At 33.8% G+C, this 13,519-nt stretch overlaps 1 protein-coding gene across 3 annotated transcripts in view; it reads right to left on the bottom strand.

Annotated features, from left to right (window-relative positions):
- Nucleotides 1–13,519, bottom strand: part of MCTP2 (multiple C2 and transmembrane domain containing 2) — a 215,893-nt gene that overhangs the window by 149,045 nt on the left and 53,329 nt on the right. For 2 of the 3 annotated variants that reach the window (XM_027852162.1, XM_027852163.1), the window contains 4 exons: nucleotides 9,943–10,085; nucleotides 8,976–9,052; nucleotides 8,306–8,417; nucleotides 4,355–4,390 (listed from right to left, as the gene is read on the bottom strand). In XM_027852162.1, coding sequence (XP_027707963.1) covers nucleotides 4,355–4,390; nucleotides 8,306–8,417; nucleotides 8,976–9,052; nucleotides 9,943–10,085 — 368 coding nt within the window. Of the gene's footprint in view, nucleotides 1–4,354; nucleotides 4,391–8,305; nucleotides 8,418–8,975; nucleotides 9,053–9,942; nucleotides 10,086–13,519 lie in introns of those variants that run through there. The other variant, XM_027852164.1, reaches the window with a different exon arrangement.

Below are 13,519 nucleotides of genomic sequence, written 5' to 3'. Positions count from 1 at the left end.
AACACGTAAAGAACTTATTTCTGTGACTAGGTCAAAGTCAAGATTGTAAACACCATGATTTGCAAAAAGAATTCGGGAGTCTCACTCATTAGGCAAGCAAACCAGCCAGTGGAGGCAGCTGCCCTCTGGGAAAGGGGAGAAGAAAAGGCATTTAAGCTGACAGGAAATTGCTGAGATGGCACCGAACCCAGTGGAATCTGAGTTTGCTCCTTGAGATGTGCCCATGCCAAAGGGTTTTTCTAGAAAAATCAAAATCAAAAATCAAAGGCAGACAAATAAATAAAATTAAATTAAAGCGGGATGAGAAGTGTGGGAGGGAATAGGACTGTGCCTCATGATAAGTTAATTCTCAGGATTCCGAAGTAACCTTTTAGCCAATTTATTAAATCAGTTCACTCTGACTGAATACATGGAAACAGAACAGGGATAGCTGGCAACTCCGTCACTCAAACTGGCAGACCAACCTGCAGATCAAAGGGAGAGTTTCCCCAAGCAAAACAAATTGTTTATTCGCCTAGCCCTTTCATAGTGCTACTGCCTGAGTGGATACTCGTGACTGAGACCATCATCTCAGGGACAGAAAATAAGTGACAAAGAAAGCATCAGTCATGGATTCTTACCAAGCTACTTAGATGGTAACCTAAAACTTCCAATGTTGGAAATAGCAGGATGCTATTGGAGGGAGTCACAAGCCTAGGGTTCAGCCCTTATATCGACCTGCATACAACAAAACAATGCTCCACATGGGCCAGAGTGCCAAATTACATTCAACTGACTCACAAATCCATGCTGCTGGTCACAAGGGAGACCAAGTGAGTGTACAGAAAGCTCTGGGTCAACTCAGCAACATTAAAAACCAGTATCTCACAGTATACGTTCTCAGGGCGAAGTAAAAGAATTCTCTTTGCTCTACATGAAGGGTAGCACATTATATTTAGATATTCCTCTTTGGGTCTCAGGTCTTATACATAAAAGCTTAAGGAAAATAAGACTAACAGTGGTTCATTTATGATACCTAGAAACACGTGGTGTGGTCAAAAGATTGCTGGAGTTAGGAGGGACCTGAGATACTAATTAGGTAGTTCTGTGATGATAGAGATGTCACTAAGCCTCTCTGTCTTGGTTTCCTTAGTACAGGACTGGAATAATAATGGGAATATTACTTGCTTTAAGGGGTAGTTGAGAGAAACAAATGAGATCATGTAATTATGACATTTTTCAAACTTTAAGACATATCAATTGCAATTATCAGTTATCTACAATTAATAACATCAAAATATAAGATAGAAGTGAAATTTGGCAAACTCTAAATTTATCTGTATTGCAGATTACATATAGCTACACACGCACAAACATATACTATCACACAGACCTTCCATCTGCAATTATACCTGATTTTCAGTGAAAGGGAGAATTCATCTTGACATTATTTTTTTTAAAAGATAGGAAAATGAGAGCAAAGAGTTTGGATTAATTCCCAAGTCTACTAGGAATATTCTCTACACATTCTGTTTTAAAACTTGAGATATAATGTCAAGAAAAGAGTATGAAAGAAAGCCCACAGAGATGTAATACTTTGGAACTTGCTGTTTGATGGGTTAAGATGATGCCATGTAACTCATATAATTTTGGATGCAATTATGGATACAGAGCCAAGTTATTAGTAAAAAAAATTGAGGTTAACAAGTCAACATTTTCACAGTTAACACAAACACTTAGAACCCCTAAAATTTGGGATACTTTTTAATACAGTATCTCTGTTCTTTTAGGATCCTTATGGAATGCATTTACAAAATATTATAGGAGAACTCAAAGTTTAATGGTGGAGAATATAAAAAACCCTAAATCAACAAAAATTAGTTGGCAAGTGTATGTTTAAATTACCTTTTATTAGTCTTTAATGAATGACTATGAATTTCTCCATATGCTTATATTAAAAAATGTAAATCATTTCTCATTTCCCCTTCTCAAATAAGCAACAATCCCAATCATTGATTATTTAGTATATTCATGATATGTATTTGGGGGTGTTTATGTGTGTATATACATACAAATACACATATACATGTATGTATGTAGTACATATATATTCAGGTACACATACACTTCTGTTTAGATGTATGTTCTGGAGTAATTCAGTTACTATATGGTATATTATATAGTAAGAATTCCCTGGGTGCTCTATGATTTTTAAGCCTTATTTTTTTTTTCAACAGTAGAAGAGGAGAATTGGGAATGCTACCACTGAGCTCTGAAAATATAGATAATACTGTTCTCCAGGATCCCATGTTTCCTTCGTATTTTTGATATCTTTATCCAGGCCGTCAACATTTTTTTTATCCCACTCCACTCCTTTGACCATTCTTCCATAACCTTTCCTGTCCTCCCTAGACTCCAATATTCCCCAAGCTCACAATTTTTCTTTCTAGCCTTTATGTTCTTCCACAAACTGCCAGTACTGTTGCACAGACCAGAGTTCCCTAACTAAAGATGGTTATTGATGTGCAGTACTAGTTTTTTAGTGCAGTAGCAGAATCAATAAACTAGAAAATACTGCTTTGTCAGGTTTCACCAAAGCATTCTGGGAAATTCTTTACTGTTTCAGATGGCTACAGAAACTCTTCTTAATGTGTGAGAGCTTGAACCAGGCCTTATTTGGTGAGAACTGATGCTCTTCTACCCTCTAGTGACTATAACAGAATAAAGCAAAAGTTTAGGGAATTTTTTAGGAAAATGAATCATGATATTTTCCCTAATCCAATATCATTATTTGGCACCTTTTAGTTTTATTTTAAAAGATTCTAAGACATTGACCAGAGCCTTGGGAACCAAATGATCTGCCAGGATAACATAAAGCCTTATCTTAAGTTATTTTTAAAGTATCCAAAAAAGCAAAGATTATATATGTCAAGATAATAACACAGACAGAACTTTGGCTCTTCTGAAAACCAAAGAGCATGATTTGAAGCACTAAACTTTTTTTTTCTTGTAAGCATCTAGCAACTGTCAGACCTAAAATATCTCTTTATACATTTTAGGCACATACACACATTCCACATATATTAGTGCTGCAAACACAAAACATGTACATGTACATGTGTACAAATATTCAAACATTTTTATAGTTGCCATTGACATTAGAGATGATCTAATTCAGATATTTTATTTACAGTTGGAGAAACTGATACCCAAAGAGGTCATCTAACCAGTTAGTGAGAGGCTAAGAATTAGAATCCAGCTTTACTGACTTCTAGTCCCCATTTTTATACTATACCACACATATAGGCACAACAGATACAGAACAAGGCAATTAACCTGACAGAACGGTTTTCAGATGAATTCAATAATTAGCCTTCAGTTTCACATTAGTCAACTCAAAATTGCTGAACTGATTATTCATTTCTGCCTAACCACCCTACATATTTTCTAGTATTAGTATTTGGCTACATAAGTTAAAAATATCCTAACATTTCTTTTAAAACTTACTTTGGGACTGAAAAGATTTTTAATGACACTGGAATCTATAAACATTTGTACAAAATTTGTAGCAAGATTGAATAAATAAGATAGCACACACATATATCATGCATATGTGTATATGAATATACATATATACACATACACATATAGACCTCCAACACAAGTTCAGAAGCTACACACACACACACACACACACACACACACACACACACACACACACTTTATATTCCTTTATGAAGCGTATATGCTATCTTTTTATTCAGTCTTGTTTACTATAAATTTCATATAAATGTTTGCATGGTCCAATGTTGAAGTGTATCAGTCATTTATTTAGTAAGTACAACTAGAAAGATTTCTGGAAGGGTCTCAATATAAGCTTTCAAAAGATAGCATATCATTTTCTCAATTAACATTCTATTATTTATGCTTCTATTATCACTAAAGTTAATTTAAAACAAAAAAATAAACTAAAATTAACAAAATTAAACTAAGTTGAACGCCCTCTAATTAAAAGAAATGTAAGAAAATGAAATGTATCCAAGAGTAAGGAAAACATTATTACTGAAAATAATAGCCAATTGAGGAAGTACGCCTGGTTCTCAATTGAAGCACATGTGTATATGCTATCTTTTTATTCAGTCTTGTTTACTATAAATTTTGTATAAATGTTTGCATGTTCCAACGTGGAAGTGTATCAGTCATTTATTTAGTAAATACAACTAAAAAGATTCATTATATCCCATTTGGCAGAAAAATTACATCAGAAAAATATATCTTATGATACCTATAATTTAGTTTATCTAGGTTATGACTATATAAACATTACCTAAAAAGAATTCACTAAGCAATTTAAGAGGAAAAAAAGTAAAATTACCTTACTTGCACTTAACCTCTTCCGATTTGACCACCTCTAGGAATTTTTGAGTAGGATTTCCCAAAATTTCATGTAAATAAATGAAGAGAGGGGGGAAAAGAGAACTGTTAGTAACAATAAAATGGGTTGTAATTACAATAGTTTCTAGTTAATTCATCAGAATTAAAGGGAATTAATTTGATGCCAAGGTGAGCATTGCTTTACAAAGGAAAATATTTCTGAAATAAAGAAATTTTAACAAAATAATTTTCTGATAGTTCCCAATAAAAGTATGGTGAGGGAGTTGAAAACAATAGTCTTCTTTAGTACATTATCTATGTCTGAAATTCAATTGAAAAAATTCACATAAAAACAGTTATGCTTTCATACCAAGCTAATAAAAAAAATCACAAAGATAAAGTATCTCTAGATACTCAGATTTTGAACACAAGTTCAGAAGCCAATACATGAAATCTACTTGGTTTCATTGATTAGTATCCATCCTCAAGATGGCTGAAACAATCAAATTTGTCTACCATTTAGCAATGCAACTCTGAGAGGTCTCATAAATAAGTGATAGAATGGAACATTTATTTTGAAAGAGAGTTGGGAAAAGATTCATAGGAATACACATACATGCATATGTATGTATATATGTGTGTATGTGCATGTGTATGCATGTGTGTATACACACATAAATCTAATTTATGAAGAACTGGATCATAGCTTAATGAATAAAACAATGGAGATTAATTTACTTAAGTACTGAGGGAAACAACATTTTTTCAAACAGCAGGAAGCTTTACCACATACTCTATTTTAACACTCATTTGTCATACCCAAGTTGAACATATTTCATAATTAAAATCTTCTTTCAATATTATTCTTTCATTATTCCTTTTGCTGCCTGATTCAGTAAAGCTCCACTGTGCTTAGTTAAACCACTAACTCGTTGCTAAAACTTGAATAAATGCTGGAGATTACATCTTGATTATGGATATAATCAAGCATACTACATTTAGTATTATATGTACAATGGTGTGTTTATTGGGGTGGGGAGAAGACTATTTGGGTAAATGCTATGTTTCTCTTTCCCAATATACTTTCCCAACAAAGTATGAATGAGATTATAAGTAACTTTTGGAGGAAAATGCAATGTTTCATAGACTGAAACCAGAAATATCATTACAGCACTATATTTGCTATATTCTTCATTAAAAGTCCATTTCCCCCATTAAAATCTCAAGGTCAACAAACGGCATTAGGTTACATGTGCTCCAAACTGGATATTAAATTTAGTTCCTGTTATATTACTTTTCAAACAATTAGATCATAAATTTTATAAATTAATTTCTTTAAGCTTCGAAGTACATTGATACCATTTCTATAACCTCCAACTTAACCTTCCTCCTACAAAATAATGTTCTTGCATCTGTTGACTCCAACATAAACACAGGTACATTTCTCAAGGCATCACAGCACCTGACTATTTGTGACAATTTGGCATACACCATATTTTAGATATCCTTCAACTTTAGGCTACTCCAGAAAAGCAATCGAATCAGGGAAATTCTGAGATCCACTTTAATCCATATATGCCTAGGAACTATACTTTATTAAACTAGTCTTTAAATCAGAATGTAATTCTTTAAAATCATACTTTGATATTTCCAAATAAAAAAATTACTTGGAAATTATACATGCCATTCACTATTGCAAATAACAAAGTATACTATTATCCTGCACTTAAATGTTATTTTAAATAAATTTAAATAAAATAACAAGATTGCCATATGAAACAATTAAAATCCTATATGGAATGGAACAATTCTAAATTATTCCTTGATAATTTCAAAGATTAAAAAAATCACTAATCTATTTCATACATGCATACACTTTTTGCTTTGGATTGGACCTATGTGAAATTGCTAAAGGTACTCCTTGTGACAAACATCGCTCTTCCAAAGTAGATCACTACCTGCTCTGCAACTTATATCCTCAGAGAGTTGTCTTTGTATTAGAAATAAAAATTAAAATAAAATGAGTAACTTCTAAAATAGAGCAATTCGATGTTCACAAACATTCTCATATATCCAATGAGACTGAAAGTCTAATATTTTCTTTTAAAAATCCACAAGTCACATAAAACACAATATTTTCAGAAGGAAATTCTCCAAATTAAAAATTCATTTTAGAGAATCCAAAACTAAGGGCCTGGTTCTGTACTAAACAAAACTTGTTTTGTACAGCATATAGAGGTTTTGTAGTTATTCTTCTCTGTAGTAAGGTTACTATAAGAAATTTGAGTCAGAAAAACTAAGTTTATCCAGGAGATCCTCAGGTAATTGATGTTCCATCAGATTTTCCAAGTCTTATATATGCTTAAAAAACTTTCCAAGTATACAAAATGTATTTTAAATTTTGTATAAATACTTTAACCACAACTTAAATTCCCAATAAAAAACAAATGAATGGTCAAGCAAGTTACACGTAAAAGCAAGGCCTTATTATCTTGTTTGCAGTCCTGTCAATGATGCCAGAAGAGACCTTGGTCAGGTTATTTCACCTTAATGCTTCAGTCTACCCACAGACAAAAAGCATGCCTAGTTATGCTGAATACACATGGCCATTTTTCTTCTACCATTCTTATATAAGGGATTAGAAATTCTAGGTAGTCATCTCACTTTTACTGTAGCCTACAAGCCTGTGTGATTTTATTAGATAAAGCAAAATTCCTCAGATAATTACAAAAAATAGTAATAACTAAAAGCAAAAATTATAAAAGGTAAATGAAGGGAAACTATAAAGTTCATTTCTACTATCATCCTCCACCCAAACCCCATGCCTTTTCCAATAATAACTCTCTTCCCCACATATAAACTTATTTTTTCAGATTCCAGTATTTTATTAACTGACAAACATCTAATTTAACACAGATTTGCACAATTTATTCTGAAAATAAAAACCAGTAAACTCACATTTTATCTTTTCACCTATAAGGTGGTGGCATTTTTTAAATTGCTTTACAAATTGAATCTATCATATTTTTATTACAGTTTAATTCTCTAAAAAGAGTCAAGATATCTTCCCTGAATATAAAATAAATTTAAAGAGCACATCCACATCATGCTTCATAAATACTGTGATGAAACCGTTGTTCATTACTTAGAATTCTTCACCTAGTAATAATTTATACACACTGTTATTTTCATTCACTTATAGCAAACTCTAATATTTCAAAAAGTGTGTCTTGAAAAAGATATGAATGGAAAACATGTTGGTTAATATAAATTACATTTCCATGAGTTTATATTTTAGCACTGTAACAACCATATGATGCAACATTTAGATCAAGGAAATTATTCCTCACAGCTGAGCACTGCATGGGTCATTTGGAACCTAGCATAAATTTTAAACAAAACTGTCAAAACATACTTAGAGTCATCATTCAGACTATTATTAACATAACCCTAAAACCACAAGCTACATATGTTCTTTATAGTTTTCTAAAATAAAATGCACAACCAAAATTGACATACTTTCTCTTTAGAGTGCCTTCTTCTAGGGAGAAGTGTAATATATAACCACTAATAAATTAAATCGTTCCTTTTTAATGATATCTGAGAGGCAGTATAATATAATAAGTACATAGGTGGACCTTCCATCAGAAAGACCTGGGTTGAAATCTGAGCTCTAATACATACTGGCTGTGTGTCCTTGGATAAATAATATAATCTTTCAGTGGCCAAGGCAAGTCTCTAATACTGTAAATTGCAGAAAAGGGGCTGATCTCAATGGCAGAGTACAATGCTCACCAAGAGATCCTCTACACCAATAAAACATAAAAATAAGTGTACAGATTTCAATATTTAATCTGATAGCAGAGTAATCAAAGAAGGAAGTCAACATTTCTTTACACACACACACACACACACACACACACACACACACACACACATGCCTGTCACTTACATTTCTCTTGAAATCACCTTGTTTGACTACCAGGTTTAGATTTAAAACAATAACCCCCATGTCCTCTTCTAAACTGTTTGGGTCTTCCAATTTTAAAATATGTTCAGTCGTTCTACAGGCAAACAATAATAAATAGCATTAGCATTTTCAGATATACAAAACTAAAGGATATGTTATATTGCAAATTAGAAAATTAGGGAAAAATTCTTCTACTTTTGGTTTTGAACTATGCCACAATACCCAAAATCATCACCCAATTCAGCTAAGGGTAGGTACGGAAGTGGTAGGGTGGAATGGGAGAAGTACAAGGTTGGGAGAAGAATTGATCAAATCAATTGCTCAACAACATCTTCACAACTAGCCAGTTATTCTCCTTACTTTTCCTACTAGGCATTTTGGTGACAGTTTAGCTTTAATATATATATGCTTGTTCTTTGTAAATCATGTCACACAAGTGATTCAAAATCCAATCCAAATTTTTACCAAATGGTATAACATTCTTCCCTTATCATATCACCAAAGATTTGAAATTCAACTATACTTCTTTTGTATGGAATACAGCTACTAAAATTCCGTGCAAACCAGAACCACAGATACACTGTGGTAAAAATTGTCTCATTATCTCTTCCTATGTTCATCTTGTGAAAATCATTTTAGAAAGATACAGTACCTATTAAGCTCAAGGTCACTAAGGACTACAAAGGCAGAACCCATAAAGTCAGATGTAGTTAGATCTCGATCATATACCTGAAAGGGAAGAAAATAAAAATCATCCATGGTTTGCTCATAGTTATCAAATATATGAAAAGCTTTATCTGATAAGACATGCTAGTGGCTATGAATTGAATTTTTTAAGCTCTGCATACAATATATATGCAGTTATATAGAAGTCTATATAATATTCTATATTACTAATTAAGAATATACTATATTATTATATGCATAGACACACATTTATACTACATTATACTATACTATGATAAGTAATATATTATATTATGTAAAATGATATGTGTGTTTGTTTAAGACAAAATTAACAGATCCCTGGGAGAGGAAGAATTCACTTCACTTTAAGGATTTTATCTCCTTTACTTTTACCTCCTGAAACATCAAAAGAAAATGACATAAAACCCAATTCATATGCATGACCATTTTACATACTTCTTTTCATATGTAATTTTCAAGTAGATTTTTTTTTCCATTTGGAACATACTTGTCAAATAAGCATAGATTTCTTAAATACATTTCTGTAGCAAAACTCATCTGGCTGTTTCAACACAGATGTTAGAGCAATTGTTGCTTGCAACTGGTACCTTAACATTCTGTTAAGTACAAACATATTTCTAGCAAGAAACCTTCATTAATTATCATCACTGCATCACAGGTAATAACTTCTATGTTCTGAAAGCTTAAATGCAGAGAAAATTATCCTAAGTAAAGGTTTCTGTAGCTCATATCCCAATAATCTGAATGAAATGGACATCAGCATACAGAATTTTGTTATTCAAATCTTAAAAGCACAGCACTTGAATATAAAGTGCTCATTTGTCAAATTAATTTTGTCATTCATCCTCAACAAAGGAAATAAAAGGGGCAAACAAAAGCAATGCTAAAATGTCACATCCATAGTTGGTTACCTTAACTCGAAGCTTTTGATCAAGGCTTTGTATTGGCAATATAACTATCTCATCCCAAACTGGGTTCAGGTTCTTGTATATGACTTTGCTTTTGTACAAGGTCTTGCCATTCAGCTTAAATTTCACATATGGATCACTTGTACCTTTAAAAAGAAACCCAAAAAGGAACAGGAAGAAATAAGAAAGATATTTTTAAAAATCAAGGAATCACAAAACAAAGTCCTTCTATGCCCCCTCAAGACTCAACGCACATCCACAAAGTCTCAGTGAAAGTCCTCATATATGGAGGGCCCCAGGGGCCAAGAAAGAAAAAAAAAAGATGAGAAGTGTCAGGATAAATGACATTCCTTCTGCCCCTTCAGTGTGTAGCATCTGAATAGAGTTCTCAGTTTTGTTCTGTGTTGTTTTCTTTTCTTTTCTTTCTTTTTTAATTCAAGAAAAAAAAATTCACAGGCACCAAGTGACAGTGTCAGAAATCATGGGAAGAAGGCCGTACCTCCCAGGAACAGCAGGGTGTCAGCAAAAGGGAAAGAAACCACTTTAAAGAGCGTGGCCAGATGGTTGACTCTACAGGACCTGCAGATTCTTTTTAAAAAAAAATCTCTGAAGCCACTGAGATTCAAAAGATGGGACTGAACAACGTTGGCTGAAAAGGAGGGCGTAGAGATTAAATTGACAGTCAATATCTCTTTTTGACTCTCTGCACCTGGAATAAAGCTCTAACATATTGTTCCACAAGGGCCAGCTGAACTCGAAACCAGTTACTCAGCTGGCCATAGACCTGACATCTCTGACCTGCAATGGCACCTACTGTGGTGCTTTTAAACTGAACCCCAAGGGGATTAAGAGAATCGCTTATTATACTAGCCTCTGAACCCAAATTACAATGAAGACATGAGAAATGGTCCAATACAAAAATGTTTGCAACATTCAAACCACCGGGAAAAAAAAACAACACTGGCTAACAGACAAACAGTTGATGTTAGTATAGTATCATTAGCTACACATCTGAGACAAACATGAGGTTTCAAAGGCATGTACCAAAACTAATTTTTTTGGAAAATGTGAAGCAATTACATGGAAATAAAAGCTTTTTCAGTGCACTTTTAAAAGTTAAATTTATTTTAAGAATAATGTTAATATCAACTTAAACTTAGAAATCAGTATATATCTATATCTATATATATATTAAATCGAAGTGAAAATTGCCATTCAATAACTGCATATTGAAAATGTTTACATTTCTAGAAATCAGGTGTAATATTATATACAGGTTAAAAAGACTGTTATAAAATAAATTCAAATACTCTACCACCAAATACATTAAATCCTTAATTCCTAATCAATTCTTCAATCTACATTTGTCTTCAGCCACCTTTATCTGCCTATTTAGCCAAACCGTTTTGTATTATTGAAAAGTGAAATTAGTTTTCAACCATTCTATTTAAGGAGGAAGTCTATGCCACAAATGGGCCAGCAAAACCCAAAACAAATGAAAAAAGACTTGAATAGAGTAATTGGGGCAATAGTTCAAGGGTATGGGGCCAAGGTCATACTGGAAAAAGTAGTTTTTGGAAAAAACCCTCTCCAATAATCTGCATATCTGCCATATCATTTTAGTTACTATGAAACACTAATGCCAGCCCTTTCTCCCATTTTGGCCTCAGTCAGTTAAGAGCACTGAGAAGAATGGTAAAATGAATGCTTTCTAAGCCATTCTCAGATGGTAGTAAGCAACATAGTGTACCCCCTCCCCTTTTACTGTACAGCAGAGGGCCTCTGGTGAGTCAGACTTTAACAATCATTCTGATATATATATATAAAAAACAGTGGGAAAAAAACTATAATAAAAAGAAGCCTTTAATTAAATGAAATTGCCACTCTGGGATCAGGCCTTCATGCCTGTCAGCTTACTCTCAAAATAAACATCTCAAAACTAGGCCTCAGTGGTGTCACTTTCTCACAGGCAAGGCATACTGGGTAATCCCTAGGCATCTTGACAGCTACATAATGTTCAAACTGTTTCATGGGTGAATGGCGGCACTTGCATGAAAGAAAATATTAATGTCTGGAATTCATAGAAAAAAGGATGATGGTTTACAAAGCCAAACAAGGAAAAAGAGTGTCAAGTTAGTACAGCGTTAATTGTTAGGGAAAATAATTGAGAAGGGGGAAGGGGGGTTGGGTGCATGCAGTGGTTTTCTATCTGGGCGTAAATGTCTTACTGTCAGGGAAGTAACATCTCAACTAGGCAGGCTCTGAAAAGGGGTCGGCTGCTCAATAATACACCTCCCCCATTATACAAATGATGAGATGACACCTAAATAAGACTTTGACCTTTTTGTTGGGAGCTCCATACATAATAGGGGTCTGTGGCAAAAAGAGGTAATATGGTGTAATGGAAGGAACAATGGAGTCAAGAGACTTAGGTCTTGTCCGAGCTACCACTAACAAGCTGCGTGACTGTAGGCAAGTCACTGAACCTTTCTAGATTTCAGGTTCCTCGTTTATAAAATGAGAGCCCTGTTCTTAATGCTTTTGAGTGTGTTATGGATCTCTTTTGTAGACTGATGAAACCTATGGACCCCTTCTCAGAATGAAATTTGTTTTCTATATTTATATTTTAAGGAAGTGCTCAATTTCAGTTGGAGGTAAGTGGAAATAAAGATGTAATTTTTCCCCGTTGCAGTTCACAAACCCCTTAAATGATTTCGTCCTCCCTGCCTCTCTTTCTCCTTCCCTCCCTCTCTCCTTCCTTTGTCTTCCTTCCTTCCTTCCTTCCTTCCTTTCTTCCTTCCTTCCTTCCTTCCTTCCTTCCTTCCTTCCTTCCTTCCTTCCTTCCTTCCTTCCTTCTTTCCCTCCCTCATTCCCTTTCTCTCTCTTTCTTTATTTTCTTCTTTTTAATGGCATCTGTGATTTATTGGTATAGAGAACTAACTCTCTTTACAAATGCATATTGGAGTTGTCTTGGGCATTGAGAAGTTTTAAGTTACTTACTCAGGGTCATATAGCCAGGATAGTTAAGTTGGAGAATTTAATCTCAGATCTTTCTGACCATAAGGTCAGCCCTCTATCTGTTACGCAACACAGTTGGTCTTTCCTTGCCTTACTTAGCACAGTGGCCTGAAACATAGTATGCGCTTAATAAGTTTTTTTTTTATTTACTAAAATCCTACAGTTACATGTACAAGGAGAAAACCAAATAACCTAAAGAAGAATTCTACCTTAATATAGCACCAGTAGATTAAAAATTAGGGCAACAGTGGATAGAGTGCTGGGCCAGGGAATCAGGAAGACCCGAGTTCAAATGTGACTTCAGATACTTATTAGCTATGTGATCCTGGGCAAGTCACTTAACCCTGCTTGCCTCAGATTCTTCATCTATTAAATGAGCTGAAGAAGGAAATGAAAAACCGCTCCAGGATCTGCCAAGAAAACCCCAAAGAGGGTCACAAGAGTCAGACATGACTGAAATGACCAAACAACAAAAGATTTAAAATTGTAGAAAAGCACAATTTCCAGATTACTTAGCAAACTAGGAATAAGAGGGAGTATATTAATAGCAACTTCATTTAGT

This window comes from Vombatus ursinus, unplaced genomic scaffold, assembly GCF_900497805.2.
Source record: "Vombatus ursinus unplaced genomic scaffold, bare-nosed wombat genome assembly UNPS02009205.1, whole genome shotgun sequence".
NCBI classification, from domain to species: Eukaryota; Metazoa; Chordata; class Mammalia; order Diprotodontia; family Vombatidae; genus Vombatus; species Vombatus ursinus.
Note: the sequence above shows the minus strand (reverse complement) of the source record. Positions and strands in the feature narration are given on the sequence as shown.